The 14,829-nt window shown below is 38.8% G+C and overlaps 1 protein-coding gene across 2 annotated transcripts in view; it reads left to right on the plus strand.

The window, feature by feature from the left end:
- ABCD3 (ATP binding cassette subfamily D member 3) overlaps window positions 1-14,829 on the plus strand; it is an 86,223-nt gene that overhangs the window by 22,961 nt on the left and 48,433 nt on the right. Inside the window, exons 1-3 of one of the 2 annotated variants that reach the window (XM_080655669.1) lie at window positions 5,637-5,721; window positions 8,935-9,033; window positions 14,051-14,139. In XM_080655669.1, coding sequence (XP_080511795.1) covers window positions 8,959-9,033; window positions 14,051-14,139 — 164 coding nt within the window. In that variant the 5' untranslated portion in view covers window positions 5,637-5,721; window positions 8,935-8,958. Of the gene's footprint in view, window positions 1-5,636; window positions 5,722-8,934; window positions 9,034-14,050; window positions 14,140-14,829 lie in introns of those variants that run through there. The other variant, XM_080655668.1, reaches the window with a different exon arrangement.

Below are 14,829 nucleotides of genomic sequence, written 5' to 3' on the forward strand. Positions count from 1 at the left end.
AATTCCTGGAAACATACAATCTTCCAAAACTAAATCAGGAAGAATCAGAGAATCTGAATAGACAGATTACAACTAGTGAAATTGAAGCAGTAATAAAAAAAACTCCCAACCAACAAAAGTCCTGGACTACATGGCTTCACAGTTGAATTTTACCAAACACTAAAAGAAGAACTAACACCTATCCTTCTCAAACTATTCCATAAAACAGAGGAGGGAAGACTCACATGCTCATTTTATGAGTTTTCAGTATCATCCTAATTCCAAAACCAGATAAAGACACTACAAAGAAAGAAAGTTATAGGTCAATATCCCTGATGAACATAGATGCTAAAGTCCTCAACAAAATATTAGGGAACTGCCTCTAGCAATACATTAAAAAAAAATCATACACCATGATTAAATGAGATTTATTCCAGGGATGTAAGGTTGGTACAATATCCACAGAACAACAAATGCACCACATAAACAAAATGAAGGATAAAAACCACATGATCATAGCAATAGTTGCAGAAAAATGCATTTGGTAAATCCAGCATCCATTTCTGATAAAAACTCTCAGTAAACTGGGAATAGAGGGAACATACCTCAATGTAATAAAGGCCGTATATGACAAACCCACAGCCAAAATCATACTCAGTGGGCAGAATTTACAAGTTTATTATAACCTTCAGGTATCATTCTGATGAACTGGTCATTTGACAGATTCTCAACATCTGTATTTGTCAGTTGATGTCTTCATTTCTTTTTTTTAATAACAGCTTTATTGATATATGATTTATATGCCATAAAATTCATCTATGTAAGTGTACAGTTCAGTAGTTTTAGTTGTGATACCATCACCACTAAATTTGGAAAATTTTCATCTCCCCAAAAAGAAATCCTGTACTCATTAGGAGTCACTCCTCATTATCCTCTCCTCCTGGGCCCTGAGAGCCACTAATCTATTGTTTCTACTGATTTGCCCATTTTGGACATTTCATAAAAATGTGGCTATTTGTGACTGGCTTCTTTCACTTAGCATGATGTTTTTAAGTTTCATCTGTGTTGTTGCATGTATCAGTCCTTCATTCCTTTTTATTGATGAATAGTTCTATTGTGTAGACATACCACATTTTATCAGTTGAGGGTAATTTAGATTGTTTCTATTTTTGGGCTACGATTAATAATGCTATCATGAACATTCATATGCAAGTTTTTGTGTGGACATATGTTTTCATTTCTCTTGGGTAAGTACCTAGGAGTAGAATTGCTGGGTCATATGGTAACTCAGTTAATTTATTTGAAATAAACATTAATTTTTCCTGCAAATGTCAGCTTATTTGGTTTATAATATTAGTCTGTCTATATGATATCTATACTATTATACATATTACACTATGTACTGTTATATATATTACTGGAGGCTCGGTGCACTAAATTCACGCACAGGGCAGGATGGGGGATCCTTCAGCCTGGCCTGCGCCCTCTTGCAATCTGGGACATCCCTCTCGCAATCTGGGACCGCTCGCTCCTAACTGCTCAGCTGCCTGTCTGCTCTCACCTGACTACCTGCTCAGTGTGCATCGTTCCGGTCATTCCAGTTGTCCCGTCATAAAGATCACTTAGGCCAGTGGTTGGCAAACTGCGGCTCTGTTGACTAATGAGTTTGCCGACCACTGCCTTAGGGAAAAACACTTAAAAAAACATTTTAATAATGTACTAATGTCTTTAACCTGAAGTCAAAACTTCTGGGTAAGGATAATGCCTTACACAGTGGTCAGCAAACTCATTAGTCAACAGAGCGGCAAACCGCGGCTCACGAGCCTCATGTGGCTCATGAACCACAGTTTGCCGACCACTGGCTTAGGCTATTATATATATATGTATATATATAGATAATATGTCTATTAGTATAATTTTGAATGTAATTCTAACATCTAGTCTATTAGATAGCAGGTATTATCTACAAATTTAATTGGCCTTCTCTTTCATCATAAAAATTGCTGATAGAATTGACTAGGTAAGGACTAATGAGATTACTCTGTGACATTTCTTAATTTTTTTTATGGTTATGTTTTATTCAGCTGTAACTTTATTTAACTAGCAAAATCTGTTTTTTATTTCTCCATTAAGGCCACAATAATTTTATAAGAAACACCAAATTCCTTTATTAATTTATTAATCTTTCAACAAATATTGACTCTCTTATATATGTGTGACATTGTTCTTGGCTCTGGGTGTATAGCAGTTATAAAAGTAGGTCCCTATCCTTATGGAGTTTACATTGTATATGTCAGCTAAATACTAGTATAATATCCTCAAAAAGAAGAAAATCAGAAGAGTTTAACATGACTTATTCTTAGTAAACTCACACTGGCTTAGAGTTTCTTAAGTATTCCTAAATCCTGGAGATTGACATCAAAATTGCTCTTCTTTAGTTTACATAATCTTTTCCCTAGGCTTTGAAAAAATGGGACAAGATGTGTTTATCTCTAGTGGTCTGGTATATCTCCATCTTCATAATCTCTCATATCTAAGTTATATCTAAATAATCAAACCATGGTTGATTTATATCAAACCTTAGTTATTTATATCTACTACCTGCATATTATATCTGCAAGTTCTAGGACATCATCGAAACTAGTTAGTACAGCTAAATTCATTCACTTGTTTTAAAATTTTCTTTTTTTGTACAATGTTTTTATCATATACTTATTTGCTGATCGTACTGTGTGAGCAAGATAAATTCAGGTTAGATTAAATTGTTGTGCACACTGATACCACACTTGTAAAACTTATTGAGGATGTGCACACACATGCACATTATACATATATATACTAAAATGAAATCTGGTATATATGCCAAATTTTAAGTTGATATCTCTAAATGGTAGGTCTAAGCCCCTTATTTTTGCTAATCAGAATTTTCTAAATTTTTTTTTAGTGAATATGTTACTTATGAGGGAAAGCAATTAAGGGATTTTTTTTCATTGAAATCCTATCTAATAAAAGAGTAATATGCAAATTGACCGACACTCCAAGACACAAGATGGCTGCCCCCATGTGGACACAAGATGGCCACCACAAGATGGCCTGCAGGGGAGGGTAGTTGTGGGCAGTTAGGGGTGACCAGGTCAGCAGAGGAGGGCAGTTGGGGGTGACCAGGCCGGCAGAGGAGGGCAGTTGGGGGAGACCAGGCCAACAAGGGAGGGCAGTTGTGGGGGACCCAGGCCTGCAGGGGAGGGCAGTTGCGGGGGACCAAGCCTGCAGTGGAGGGCAGTTGGCGGGGGGGGGGACCAGGCCTGCAGTGGAGGACAGTTGGGGGGAAACACAGGTCTGCAGGGGAGGGCAGTTGCAGAGGACCAGGCCTGCAGGGGAGGGCAGTTTGGGGGGACCAGGCCTGCAGGGGAGGGCAGTTAGGGGTGACCAGGCCAGCAGAAGAGGGCAGTTGGGGTTGACCAGGCCTGCAGGGGAGAGTAGTTGGGGGGGACCAGGCCTGCAGGGAAGGACAGTTGGGGGGACCCAGGCCGGCAGGGGAGGGCAGTTGGGGGGGACCAGGCCTGCAGGAGAGGGTAGTTGAGGGGGGGACCAGGCCTGTAGGGGAGGGCAGTTGTGGGCGATCAGGCCAGCAGGGAGGGCAGTTAGTGGTGACCGGGCTGGTAGAGGAGGGCAGTTAAGGGAGACCAGGTCTGCAGGGGAGGGCAGTTGTGGGCAATCAGGCCAGCAGGGAGGGCAGTTAGGTGACCGGTCCAGCAGAGGAGGGCTGTTGGGGGAGACCAGGCCACCAGGGGAGGGCAGTTGAGGGGGGAGGGGACCAGGCCTGCAGGGGAGGGATGTTGGGGGAGGACCAGGCCTGCAGGGGAGGACAGTTGGGGGGGGGGCCCAGACCTGCAGGGGAGGGCATTTGGGGGTGACCAGGCCTCCAGGGGAGGGCAGTTAGGGGTGACCGGGCCAGCAGGGGAGGGCAGTTGGAGGCAACCAGGCCTGCAGGGGAGGACAGTTAGGGGCAACTAGACTGGCAGGGGAGGGCAGTTAGGGGTGACCAGGCCAGCAGGTGAGGGCAGTTACGGGCAATTGGGCCAGCCGGGGAGCAGTTAGGCGTTGATCAGGCTGGCAGGGGAGTAGTTAGGGGGTGATCAGGCTGGCAGGCAGAAGTGGTTGGGGCAATTAGGCAGAGGCAGGCGAGCAGTTGGGCGCCAGCAGTCCTGGATTGTGAAAGGGATGTCCAACTGCCTGTTTAGGCCCGATCCCACTGGACATCCCTAAACGGGCTGCCGGACATCCCTCAAGGGGTCCCAGATTAGAGAGGGTGCAGGCTGGGCTGAGGGACGCCCCCCCCCCCCCCACCTCCGTGCACGAATTTTGTGCACCAGGCCTCTAGTTTGTTATAATCTGGTAGGATGGGGTGGATTGAAACAATTTTTGTAAGACACAAGATTTAAGAAGGAGAAAAAGATTGAATTTAGTTAGAAAATAGTATATAGAGATAAGTGACTTGATTTTAAAATACTTTTTTATTTAATTTTGTTGTAATTTACATGCTGTTAAATTCAAAACACATAAGGTAAACAGTGTGCTGGGATTGGTATTTAGCATTCCCATGTATATTTTTATACTTTTGAGGTATAGATATGTATAACTCCATAAACAATATAGGTAAAATTATTTTGCATTTTGAAACATTTTATAAATTGAGTCATTATACGTATTATTCTACCTTTTTTCCAGCACATTTTTAGATCTACGTTGATAGCTATAGATTAATTTAACTGCTCTATAGTATTCTGCTATCTGAATAGGAGCTGCTTCCATTTTTATAATTGTGTAGATTTTTATTGCATAAATTTATCAAAATGTTTGTAATATCTCATTGATGTACATGTAGGTATTTTTATTTTACGGTATTATAAACATTGTGAAGGTTTGTTTTTCATTTATGTGTTTAGGAATATGTGCAGGAATATCTGTAGGATAAGTCCCTAAAAGTAAATTTGATGGGTGGTTTTACATTTTATAGTCAGTGTACATTTTACATTCGATAGGTGCTACATAATAGTTGCACTGGTTTACACTTTCCCAAGCAACATACAGGAATGCTTACACTCTTGTCAGCACTGTATGGCCTTTTATTTTATTTGCTATTTCAAACATCTGTCTTTTTAACTCAGTTTTAGTTCATCTCTCCTTTCCAAGTGATTGACACATAAATAGGAACTTCTCAACGCCCTTGTTGCCTCCTGAATATTAGATACATTTTTTTCTGGTTACATTATTACTTCAACTTCTTAACTGGTCTTTATCTAATGGCTTGTGTGCTTTTTCTATAATTTACATGTTAAATTTATAGCATCAAAGTGGTTTTTGTATTTTTAAAAAAATACTGGGAAATTTAGAGGTGGGGAAAGTCAATTATAACTTTAAAACACATGCTTACTGTTTACAAAATGTACCGTCTCTGTAGGTATTATCATTTAGATTGGTTTCACGTATGAATTTTATTAAGGTTCAAGAATGGTAGAGCATCTCTATTTCTTGAGCTCTTCTGAGCCAGCCCTCCAGTCCAGGTGGTGTTTTTTGTTTTTTGTTTTTTTTTTTGCAGAAAACCCTATGAGGACTTTAAGAAGTATATAGTTCCCTTCATGGATTGAAATGTAATGAAAATCAAGGCAGGCTTTCAGACAGCTTAAGAAATAGGAGCAGTGACAACAGGAACAGAAAAAGAGAGGAGGAATTATTTACCAGGTAGCTGTTTTTTGTTTTAATGCTTCAGTGTTACTATCTTATAATTTTTTTTTAAACCTTCCTCATTGTTTGCCCTAGATATTTATTTATTTATTTACTTATTTATTTAATTTTTGTGAACCCATGTAGAAATAGGTAGTGCTCTGTTTAAGTCAGAAGATGGCCATTTCACTTTGGAATTACTCTATCTCACTTCAAGTTAGCAATGGAGAACTGGTTATTGATGGGATGAGGTGAAGCAGGGAGGCAGTGACAGCAGAAAAAATTTGAGAGTAGAAGTTTAACTTTTTTTTTTTTAAGGTAGTTGGTGTATATTGCCTTTTCTTTGTGCTTTTCTTCAGTTTGGTGAAGTAAAAGGGAAGATTTAGGTTGAAGGAGGAGAATAGGCGACGCCCCATCACACCTTTGCTGCTGCCACTGTTACCTGAGCCTCGGGTGGCCCTGGGTGGCTGGGCAGCTGCCATGGAGGCTTGCCTGCTCCTTGGGCCGGCCCTGGGCAGCTGAGGGTCTGAGGGGACTGGGGGACTCCGGAAGCAGGCGTGCACCTGCCATCCCGGCAGGGCTGAGGGGACTGGGCGCTGCCATCTTTGAGGGTATGGCAGTCAATTAGCATATTCCCTCCTTATTGGCTGTGGGTGTCGCCATCTTTGAGAGTGGGGCAGTCAATCAGCATATTCCCTCCTTATTGGCTGTGGGCACCGCCATCTTTGAGGGCGGGGCAATCAATTAGCATATTCCCTCCTTATTGGCTGTGGGTGCTGCCATCTTTGCGACAGCATGAGGGTCAATTAGCATATTCCCTCTTTATTAGATAGGATTAGGCACAGAATATAGTACAAAATTATAGACCAAGAAAGGAAGTCTTAAGTTTATGTTTGTAGAATTAGATCAGGAAGACTGATAAAACGAATTGGATAAAAATCAGCCTATCCTGCAATTGTTGGAATAGAGTTCAGGTCTTTCAAACCTTACTGAAGACTGCAAACCTCATCCTATTGAGTTATAGGCCCAGTCTACTTCACTTACACATACATGCATTCATTGATTCAGTATTTACTTGGCCCAAGGCACTGTTCTAAATGATGCAGACACAGCAGTAAATAAAACAGACAAAAAAGCCCTACTCTACTTACTTAGCTAGCCTATTCTCCTCCTCTAGGCTGATTTTTATCCAATTCTTTTTATCAGTCTTCCTGATCTAATTCTACAAACATAAACTTAAGACTTCCTTTCTTGGTCTATAATTTTGTACTATATTCTGTGCCTAATCCTATCTAATAAAGAGGGAATATGCTAATTGACCCTCATGCTGTCGCAAAGATGGCAGCACCCACAGCCAATAAGGAGGGAATATGCTAATTGATTGCCCCGCCCTCAAAGATGGCGGTGCCCACAGCCAATAAGGAGGGAATATGCTGATTGACTGCCCCACTCTCAAAGATGGCGACACCCACAGCCAATAAGGAGGGAATATGCTAATTGACTGCCATACCCTCAAAGATGGCAGCGCCCAGTCCCCTCAGCCCTGCCGGGATGGCAGGTGCACGCCTGCTTCCGGAGTCCCCCAGTCCCCTCAGACTCTCAGCTGCCCAGGGCCGGCCCAAGGAGCAGGCAAGCCTCCATGGCAGCTGCCCAGCCACCCAGGGCCACCCGAGGCTCAGGTAACAGTGGCAGCAGCAAAGGTGTGATGGGGCGTCGTCGCCTTCCCCTGATCACTGGGTTGCCTCCCCCTCCTGAGGGCTCTCAGACTGTGAGGGGACAGGCCTGCCTGAGGGACACCCCCCCCCCCCCCCCCCCCCCCCCGTCCAGTGCATGAATTTTCCTGCACCGGGCCTCTAGTAGGATTATAAAGCACTTAGCACAGTGTCTGACATTTAGATGGTAGCTTATTACTAGTCTAATTTAGTACAAAAACTATTCACTATAGGGCAGGGGTCCTCAAACTTTTTAAACGGGGCCAGTTCACTATCCCTCAGACCGTTGGAGGGCTGGACTATAGTTTTAAAAAAAAACTATGAACAAATTCCTATGCGCACTGCGGGCCCGGGACGAGTCGGCTGCTAAGCAGGACAGGCAGCGGCACCCGGCTGGCCGGATAAATGTCCTTGGCGGGCCGCATGTGGCCCGCAGGCCGTAGTTTGAGGACGCCTCCTATAGGGTATCAAGATAGTTGCTCATTTAACTATAGCTTATTTATACTAAAGTTTGTCTAACTAATAGAATTTACTGTATCTTGGGTATTAATAGTATAGTCATTAACAAATAATTGAGCTGTGATTATGGGAGATGGGGGAAGGGTCTAGGTAGGGGATGGGTTCCTTCTGGACTGCCTTACTTATCCCAAGAAGTTCCTCCAGCCTATTCTTCCAGACAGTCCAAGGGTAATAAAATAAATAGCCTCCACCATACCCAGTTTATATCACTTTGTCCTTATTATTGCAAACCAGTCAAAATGAATAAATGTCTGAGGGTAATAAGATTAATTACTATTCTTAAGTATCTTTAGTGGTTTCCCTCTACACTGACAATAACCTCTGTCCTTTTTAGGTCTTTGCCTACCTTCAGCTTTCTCATTTTTGTTTCCTTTGCTCTAGCAATACTATCATCTTGCTCCAATTTTATTCCCACCACTAGGTTTTTCTGCTTGGTATTTCCTGTGCTTCACTACCCTCTTCCCTCCAAGCTGATCACATAGCTTCACTTTGTTTATATCTCAGCCTAAATGCCACCTTCCCAAAGAGACCTTTCTCATCATCATGTCTGAATCATTCTTCATTTTCTCATGACCCTGCCTAGTCTATCTGTAACAATTTACTTATTAACTTTTATGTTTCCCCTGCTCTATGAGCTGTGTGAGTGAAGAAACTTTGTCTGTCATTGAATTTATGAGGAAGAGAGAGTGAATTGGCAAATTGCATATTAGAAATGCTAAATGATAAATTTAGGAATCTAAAAGTTTCTTGCAATTGATATCAGGGAAATTCATGTTCAAGATAAAAAAACAAACACAGCTTATTGTTTTGGGTAACATCTTATTTTCTTGAAAGCATGTTTGAATATGAAGAGCAGTACAATTCTGTATTTTCTCAAATTAATGTCTTGATAGTTGTTTATATTGACTTAGATGATACATGGTTCTTTAATCTTATTTGTTGTAGATTTGTTATAGCTATATTAAAAGTTTTTTGTTTTTTGTTTTTGTTTTTAATATAGAAAGAAGGAAAAAAAGAGCGCGCTATGGTGGACAAAGTGTTTTTTTCAAGGCTCTCACGGATTCTGAAAATCATGGTCCCTAGAACATTTTGTAAAGAGGTAAGTCTTACTAAATTATAACTTTAAAGGTTACATGAAATTAGAACAATAAGATTATAAAGCTTTTGTTATACTACAGGTGAAATGTTTTCCATATGGGTTATGATGACTACTAAATTTTTGTCTTTAAATCATTGTCACATAAGTATCCTTATTGTTCAGTGCCAGTTTTAAAATAGTTTTCTCTTATTTATGAAATACTATTTTATTATATTTTATCTAACATTCTAGAGTACATTAGTGCAGCTACCCTAAGTTGTGGTGCTCTATTATAATGAAAACAAGATTAAATTTAGAAAGACAAATCATTTTATTTCATTAAGGTATTAGCAAGCCACATTGATATGGGATATGTTTGAGGGTTACTGCTTCATATTTGACTAAATATGTTTTATTTATATATTTTTAAATTATTTAATTTATTGGGGTGACATTGTTTAGTAAAATTATTAAACAAGTTTTTTAAAAAGATACCAAAATGATATCTGAAATTTTAAATATTTTCAGTGAGCTGGTTGTAGGAATAAAGTTTTATTATCCCTTTCTTTGCCCTTTTATCAAGATTATCTTTATTTGATGTATCTTTTTTTTTTACTGGCCTGAAATTTTTTTTTTATTGTTTAAAGTATTACAGATAAGTGTTTTTAATGATTAAAAAATAAAATATTGCTGTGTTTTCCATCTTTAATCACTCCAGTATTTTCCTTTTATATAACTAAAAATACCATCACCTTTAAAAAAAAAAAATTAAATTCTTTATTGTTTGAAGTATTACATCTGTTTCATTGTTCCCCCATTGACCTCTCCCGGCTACTTCCACCCCCAGCACATGCCCTCATCCCTCTACTGTCTGTGTCTTTTGGTTTTGCTTATATGCATGCATACAAGTCCTTTGGTTGATCTCTTATCCCCCCCTCTCACCCTCCTCTGCTTTTCCTCTGAGATTTGACAGTCTGTTAGATGCTTGTGAGATCATGTGATATTTGTCTTTCTCTGACTGGCTTATCTCTCTTAGCATAATGCTCTCCAGGTCTATCCATGTTGTTGCAAATGGTAAGAGTTCTTTCTTTTTTACAGCAGCATAGTGTTCCATTGTGTAGATGTACTGAAGTTTTTTAATCCACTCATCTGCTGATGGGCACTTAGGCTGTTTCCAAATCTTAGCTATGGTAAATTGTGCTGCTATGAACATAGGGGTGCATATATCCTTTCTGATTGATATTTCTGATTCCTTGGGATATATTCCTAGAAATGGGATTACTGGGTCAAATGGGAGGTCCATTTTAAATTTTTTGATGAAACTCCATACTGTTTTCCACAGTGGCTGCATCAGTACCATCACCTTTAACTCTTCTTCTCCTCATACCTAATCCTTTCTGTCACTGGGATCTGACGATTTTTCTTCTAAATATTCTTATCTGTATGTCATAGTGTTCTTTAATTAGTCTCACTTCATTCAGAGAATCTCCCCTTTTAATCTTTTCTGCCAAATTTATCTTACGATGTGTCCCATTGTTCAAATTTTAAAAAGCATTTGCCTTATAATCTATTAATAGCAAGAAAATAATAAGATGCTCCAAAAACACTGTGATTCCCAAGGAGAACAAACATTCCTCCATCACACTGGACTAGCTCTCCTTCCCCCTCACTTCCATGTCGTGGTGATTCCACCCTTATGAAACTCAAAAAAGAAAAACATTTGTTTATTTTTTATTAGATAGAGATAATGTGTTCCTTGAAGAAAAATTAGAAAATGCAGATAGATATTTTTTTCTTCTTGGTGCCTGTTAGCTTCCCAGTCAGAGAGAACTTCTATTATTATTTTGGTGTGAGCACATAATAAAAATGAGATCACACTGAAACTTTTAAAATATACTTCCTCCCTTGTATTTTAAATGTTTTTCCAAGAATCCTTGAGTTTCTCTTAACTTAGTCTCTTTCCATTTCTACTGGCTTATTATAATCTTTTAATTGGTCTTTTTGCTTCTCCTTTCCTAACTAGTTAAAATCCTAATTTGAAAAATAGGTATTTATTCTTATAGGATAAATTATAACCTGACTTTGACCTTTCTTTCAATATCATCTGCTTAGAAATTCTTTGCCATGTTTTAGTCAGGCTGTGTGCTGTCATGGCTTCATTTCTGTGACATCCCGGGCCCCCACCCCAACAAAAAATTAAGTTATTTTTTAAATGTAACGAATACGTTGTAAAAAAAATAGCTTAATGCTCAATTTCTTGTGAAGGTTTCCCAGGACTCTTCAGGCATAGTTAGTTTTTTTCTTATTCTACAACCTACCTGACTTTGGAGAGTTCTTATTTAAAATACAAGCTTCTCTGGAAAGATTCTTATATTTTCCCCCTCATTAGTTAACAGTATATATTTATTTAACTACTTAGTAGGGGTTTGTTGACTACAAAATGACTGTGAGACATTGGATAGATCTCTGCGAGTTAGTAAGGAGGTAGAAGAGCCTAACTTGGCCAACCTGCCAGTTTTTTCTAGAGTTATTTTATGAACCATTTTTGAAGGCTATGAAAATCCAAATTTAACCCTAGTTCAAGAAAGTGAAATAAACTCCTATAGAAATCACAAAAGATTGGAGGTAGGGATAGATTAACTGACTTATGAAAAGAGAAATGAAAATACTACATGTGAATATATGGAAATTCATATATATCAGAAGGTGAGAGAAATTCTATATCAGTGCAGATTTTCAATTGCTGTCATAGTTTGCAAACCCATTAATAATGGGAATAGTGGTGATTTTAACTATATCATATATAAAAAGAGGTAATATGCAAATTGACCATCTCTCCAACACGCAAGATGGTTGCCCTCATGTGGTCAAAGATGGCCGCCCTTATGTGGACACAAGATGGCCAGCATGGGAGGGCAGTTGGGGGCGATCAGGCCTGCAGGGGAGGGCATTTGTGGGCGATCAGGCCTGCAGGGGAGGGCATTTGTGGGCGATCAGGCCTGCAGGGGAGGGCAGTTGGGGGCGATCAGGTCGGCAGGGGAGGTCAGTTTGGGGCAACCAGGCTGGCAAGAGAGGGCATTTAGGGGTGACCGGGCCAGCAGGGGAGGGTAGTTGAGGGCTACCAGGCCTGCAGGGGAGGACAGTTAGGGGCGACCAGGCCAGCAGGGGAGGGCAGTTAGGGGCAATCGGGCCGGCAGGGGAGCAGTTTGGCATTGATCAGGCTGGCAGGGGAGTGGTTAGGGGGTGATCAGGCTGGCAGGCAGGTGAGCAGTTGGGAGCCAGCAGTTGTGGATTGTGAGAGGGATGTCCGACTGCCCATTTAAACGGGCAGTTTGACATCCCTCGAAGGGTCCCAGATTGAAGAGGGTGAAGGCTGGGTTGAGGGACACACCCCCCTCCTGTGCACGAATTTCATGCACCGGGCCTCTAGTCTTTTATATAAAGACTGTCAATAATTAAAGTTAGCCAGATTTTGCTAAAGTGACACAAGTAAACTTGATACTTACTTTAAGGATAAATTAAGCCCATAGCATAAAATGAAGGAATAAATAAACTATCTTTGTCTAATGTTACCTTTATATAACTGAAGTGATTAATTTAGGATTGATACTGTATGAAAGGTCTGAATTAAATGTTAACATTACAGTTAAAATGTAATGTTAACTGTACAGACAACATTTATTAAAATCAATAGGTTGTACTGTCAATTGAATATCCAACTTTGAGATGGTAAGATAGGGTAGAAAGATGGTATGTTTCTTTCTAGCAAACATTGGGGTAGCATTTGTCATAGCTCAATCACAGACTTTATTTCACACCTTCTTATGGCTTCATTCACTAGTTCTGTGTATGACTCCCTGCCTTGTCTTTCACTTAAAGGGCTATATTTTTAGTACCTTCATCTTTTAAAGTACGTATTTGTTTTGCAAAAATTACATAAATATTAGATGCAGTTGCCCCTCAATTTAATAACTTTGAAATTAAGCACATTATTCAACAAATGTCCCCCCCTGCCACACACCAGCTTCCCTGACTTTAGCTTCTGTGTTACTGTCATATTCTTCCTGTTTAGAAGGTTTAAGGTCAGCTTTGAATGTGTGTTGGAGGTTGGAGGGTAGATTCTCATCTTACACAGAGATAATTGATTACTAGACAGCCACTTGGTATCTCATCTCTTCCCCCTTGATAATCTGTCTTGTACAGCATTGCTTCAGTAATGTTTTCTAAACAGTACCTTTAACATTTTGTTCTACCTACAAGCTTTCAGTAGTTATATTGTCTAAACTCTGCTGGATATGCTATACTGTAATTCATATGGTTTTAATCCACTTATTTTCCATTAAGTCATTCATCTTTTTTTACTCATAATCCTCATTCTTTCCTTTGTTTACTTGGTATGGTTAATGTATTTCTAATGCCTTTACTCTCTTTTGCTACCCCAGGCCTTCCCATCCTGTTACTTAGCACATGAAGTGATGCAAATATACCTACATTGGTCTGTTTTCTTCCTTTTTCTTTAGTGTAAATTTTGCCTTAATAACTAAATTGAAAGTCCTGTGAGGGCAGAAGTACTCTTAGAGATTTTCCTAAAAAACGGAACCAAACTTATTCTACTTAGGTAAAATTATAGTCTTCCATATTTGTTGTTTAATTGTATATTGACGGTTATTATCATTTTTCTTTATTAGTAATATATTAAAAATACAAGATAATCATAATACATGTGATTCAGGTAATTTAAGAAATACTGCTAATTTCTGACACTGACCAGTTGTATGAAGGCAAGTCATTTAACCTGCCTGGGACTCACTTTTGAATTCTGAATAAGAAAGTTAAATTAAATGATCTATAAGGCCTTTTCCATTTATTTAAAAAAATTTTTTTTAAATTGCCTATAGGTAAAATATTCCCAATTGTATTAAAGCTAAAATAAAGCCTTGAATTTAGAAATAAAAAATCTTTACCAAGGTAATATTTGTTCGTTTTTTAAACTTTCTAAAATGCATTTATTTAATTTACTGTTTCTGATTTATTTTAGACAGGTTACTTGTTGCTTATTGCTGTTATGCTGGTGTCTCGAACATATTGTGATGTTTGGATGATTCAAAATGGGACACTCATTGAAAGGTACTTTTCTATTCACCTTCCTCCCATATGTATGAAATACTAATCTGAGTCATATTTAAATAATATCTTAATGAGCAAGAAATATATTCTACATTAGGTAAATACTTAAGTCAAGTTATGTCTCTGTTCATTTACTTCGATATTTATTGATTGTCTCCTATGTGCCAGGAACTCTATGAGAGGGATATACTAATGAACGGGAGAGACCCTCCCTGTATCCAGGCCTGCAGAGCTGTCAATTTATAGAGGGTTAGAGACAAATAAGAGGAAAATTAAAATGCAGTATAATAAATGCTTTATTGGGGATTTTAAAAAGTCATCACGTTGGATTACTAAAATTAATGAGATAATTTGGAGGAAAATATCAAAGCATTTTATGGAATCACATTGAAAATGTTGATTAAAAGGAAAAACAATTCTTAGGCATTTCTTTCAGTTTTTGAAGTTAGTGTTTATACATTTTATTACTATAGTCTTTTACATATTAATTATTACTGCAATTGATAATTTTGGATCTAAAAACAAAACATACGTTGATAAAGAATTTATTCCTCATAATACCAATTTGAATATCAGAATAAAACTTTTCTTATAATTTGTTTGCTGGTATGTAATATTTTATCAGAAAATGTCTTAAATACTTAACCTAAGATAACTTTTGGAATGATAGTACTTAGACTTTTTAAATGC

Source organism: Plecotus auritus (genome assembly GCF_963455305.1).
Source record: "Plecotus auritus genome assembly, chromosome: 2".
Taxonomy (NCBI): Eukaryota; Metazoa; Chordata; class Mammalia; order Chiroptera; family Vespertilionidae; genus Plecotus; species Plecotus auritus.